General features: G+C 32.8%; 1 protein-coding gene across 1 annotated transcript; it reads right to left on the bottom strand.

Annotated features, from left to right (window-relative positions):
* Window positions 1-1,244: 1,244 nt before the first annotated feature.
* On the bottom strand, window positions 1,245-1,685 carry LOC149547086 (subtilisin-like protease SBT1.8). Its single transcript, XM_089794101.1, has one exon. It carries the CDS (start codon window positions 1,683-1,685, stop codon window positions 1,245-1,247), a length of 441 nt encoding a protein of 146 aa, XP_089650227.1.
* Window positions 1,686-3,783: the final 2,098 nt, after the last annotated feature.

Below are 3,783 nucleotides of genomic sequence, written 5' to 3'. Positions count from 1 at the left end.
AATTTATGAGATCCGGGGTATGCGCCTATGGAAATGTAATAATATAGGACATAAGTCTCGGGCTAGACTGGAGGTTTTCTTCTCCGTTCTTTCCTACCAGTGTCCGTTTGAACAGAGTAACATATTGTATCTTTTTATTTGCCTTTATTTTAATATATGATCCAAGGCCTTGGCCGTTTATCAATCATATATATATATATATATATATATATAACTTTATTGTTAGAATTTTCAAAGAAATGTGATAGGCTTGAAATATCAATTGTGGAAATCAAACATAAAGAAAGGTAAAATATAAAATATTTGGTGTTAGATAAATGAAGAAAAATAAATTATCTTGAAGGATTATTCTCTTGAAGGAAAAAACATATGTCCCTATGTAATTAAAGTTTTTGAGTAACACTTTTTGAACACAAGACACTTTTACAATTAATTTTCTAAATTTAAGTTTAAAAAAATTATAGTCCTTTTTATAAAGACAATTTATATATTTCAAAATGATGTGATTTTTTAATAAATTATGATATATACTCCAAAAAATCATAAATATGTATTTAAGAATATTTATAATAAGTTATATATATTTATTTTTAAAAATATTCAAAAAATATTATATATAAATGATATATTTTTGTAATTATTCAAAAAAATAGTAAAAAATAGTAAATATTGAAAAATAGATATTTTAATTGAAGAGATATCTTTAAACTAATATAACTATAATAATTTCTACAATTGACTAAAGTAATAATCTGAAACATTTTCTTCTATTGGCATGTAGGACCGAGCTAAGAAATATAATACAAACTTTCTACGACCATTTTTCTTCTTCATAGTACAATATAAATCACTCTTATTGACTTTTTCTTCTTCATAGTACAATATAAATCACTCCTATTGACTACTTGTTTCACGTACATAAATGTACAGCTGCTTTTCACCCGCACTTTGTACACCGCATTGTCATGACCCAGGTTGATCACCATCCTTCCCTTCACCTGAAAACCCTCTCCATAATTCAATATGCTAGAGAAAGACGGGTAATTAAGATCTGCACCTGATTCCATTGGTTTTGGGCAAGGGGGCCATTTGTGGGTGAGTAGCGCTATTTTCTTTTTGGTGTACATGTTTTGACCACATAGATATTTGACGTAGTCTCGAGGGCACAAATCATAGACCAACCCGGGCTCTAGTGCCACCCTCAGATCTAACCGACTTGCACCCATCGCAAATGGGTTCACGACTCATAGGGCGAGTGTATCTTTGATGGGTGACTTTGTGTTGTCCACTGTAGAGGCTATCATTAGTAGAGCCGATCTGATTGTCGTGGGACTCCATGTCAAATGCGTGGCTCGTAGGATCACTGCGATGCCCCTAACATGGGGGTATGACGATGAGGTCCCAAATGCTATGATGAATCCTCCCTCCTTCCATGCACCCAAGATATTGACACCTGGAGCAACTAGATCTAGCTTCAGAACATCTAGATATAATGCGCTTGGATTAATTACAGTTGTAGGCACCACCATGGTGTGAACATAGGACTTTATCTTTTTCCCTGTCAAAAAGCTCACATTGGTGGCAGGCAATAATTGTTGATCAACCGGTACATCAATGGTACTGAATAATTTGGGGTTCACATATATCATTCCTGCCATCCTAGCATCACTGAGAAGCCTGGCCATTTTTGTGGAATTCTCATTGGAAATGCACATCACAACTTTATCCTTGAAAATGTGTGGATCAACACCAAGGTTGGTGCAATAATTGCAGACGAGAGGCAGATTTTGAATCCTATCTCCTCTTTAAAGTGAGGATCCTTTCAATAGCAGACCATTGCTGAGTTTCACGAGAGAGAGAAACTCTTTTTCTATATTATTTTCTAGATTGTGTAGAGATTTTTGCCATCAACATTTTGAATCACACTACATGATCTATCATTAAGATGGGAGAGCATTATTTTACATCTCTTGCTCTCTCATCTCGATGATGGATCATGTAGTGTGATTCAAAACATTGATGGCAAAAATCTCTACACAATCTAATCTAGAAACTAAGTATCATAACTATTATGGATTGTGGAAATCTGATCACATTAAATGATGATAATTATGTTTTTGAGAGAAAAATCGGATGCTTTTAAAATGTTTAAATGGCATCTAGCTAAAGTTGAAATGGAAACTAGTAAAATCTTGAAATGTTTGAGATCTGACAGAGGTGGAGAGTTTACATCAAATGAATTCAATAACTTTTGCAATGACAGAGGAATCAAAAGACAAACTTCTACACCTAGGAGCCCTCCACAAAATGGGATAGTTGTAAGGAAGAACAAATATGTGATGGATATCTATTATGGATTGTGCCAGAACACTAATGATGGAGAAAAATGTTGCTTTAAGATATCAGAGAGAAGCCATCAGTACAACTATCTATACCTTGAACCAAGTACAAGTCAAGAAAGGTACAAATTTCACACCTTCTGAATTGTGGTATCGAAACTCACCCAATGCCAAATATTTTAAGTTATTTGGAAGCAAGTGTTATATTCTAAAGGACAACATAAACGGTAAACTTGATGCAAAATGTGAAGAAGGTATATTCCTAAGTTATTCCATAAGAAGTAAATCTTATAAGTGTTTAAATACTAACACTAACAAAGTTGTGGAAAGTGAAAATGTAAAATTTGATGAATATGTAGAAATACATGAAGATGAACAAAATAAGGAATATGAGAATTACAAACAATTTATGTACTACTATGAAAGAATGTTTGCTAATGCTGATGATATTATAGCTATTAATCAACAAGATCATTAACTATTGAGTCACATACAATGGATGTCAAGTTGCATTCAGGAGTGGAGTTACAATCAGAAGCTGAGGTACATTCTGATGGCAAGATCAGTTTAAATGAAAGGAATGTCGAGTTACTTGATAGAGAAGTACATAGTGAACTTGAGATTGAACTTCATGAATGACCTATTATTGAAGAAAGAAGAACATAACCAAGATTATCAAATATATATTAGAAGACATCATCTTGCTAAACAAATCATTTGAGAAAAAGAGGTTGGACCAATGATAAGGATTGGATTAAGGAACAATACATTTTTTTAAAGCATATATGAACCTAAATTAGTGAAGGCTGCATTAGAGAATGAAGACTAGAGTCAAGTCATGAAAGGAGAAATTAATCAGATTGAGAAGAAAAAAATCTAGACAATGGTATCAAAATTAGAGGACAAGAATTATATTAGAACCAAGTGGGTGTACAGAAACAAATTAGATGAGAATGGTGAAGTAACAAGGATTAAGGCAAGGTTAGTTTACAAAGGTTATGCATAAGAAGAGAGAATTGTCTATGCAGAGACATTTTCCCCAATTCCAAGATTGGAAGGAGTAATAACTCTACTTGCTTATTCTGCCTATAAAAGATTCATATTTTATTAAATGGATGTTAAGTCAACATTTTTGAATTGTACACTAGAAGAGGAGGTTTACATTGAACAACCTGAAGGATTTGTTGATCCATACAATAGGAACATCGTGTGTAGACTACACAAAGCTTTATATGGTTTAAAGCAAGCTCTCTGAGCATAAAATGAAAGACTGCACAACTATCTTCAGAAGATTGGTTTTGAGAAGAATGATGATAATAACAATATATACTTGAAGACAAAAGGAGATAAAGGAATTTTACTAGCTGAAAAATATGTTGATGATATCATATTTGGAGGAAAAAATGCATTATGTAAGACATTTGCAAATGAAATGATGAAAGAA

The sequence above is a fragment of the Cupressus sempervirens genome, chromosome 7 (genome assembly GCF_028749045.1).
Source record: "Cupressus sempervirens isolate cs-2001-9-10 chromosome 7, ASM2874904v1, whole genome shotgun sequence".
NCBI lineage: Eukaryota > Viridiplantae > Streptophyta > Pinopsida > Cupressales > Cupressaceae > Cupressus > Cupressus sempervirens.
Note: the sequence above shows the minus strand (reverse complement) of the source record. Positions and strands in the feature narration are given on the sequence as shown.

What these genes read in the sequence shown, in the direction of transcription:
- LOC149547086 (XM_089794101.1), bottom strand. Translation starts at nt 1,685, where the DNA reads ATGGCCAGGCTTCTCAGTGATGCTAGGATGGCAGGAATGATATATGTG.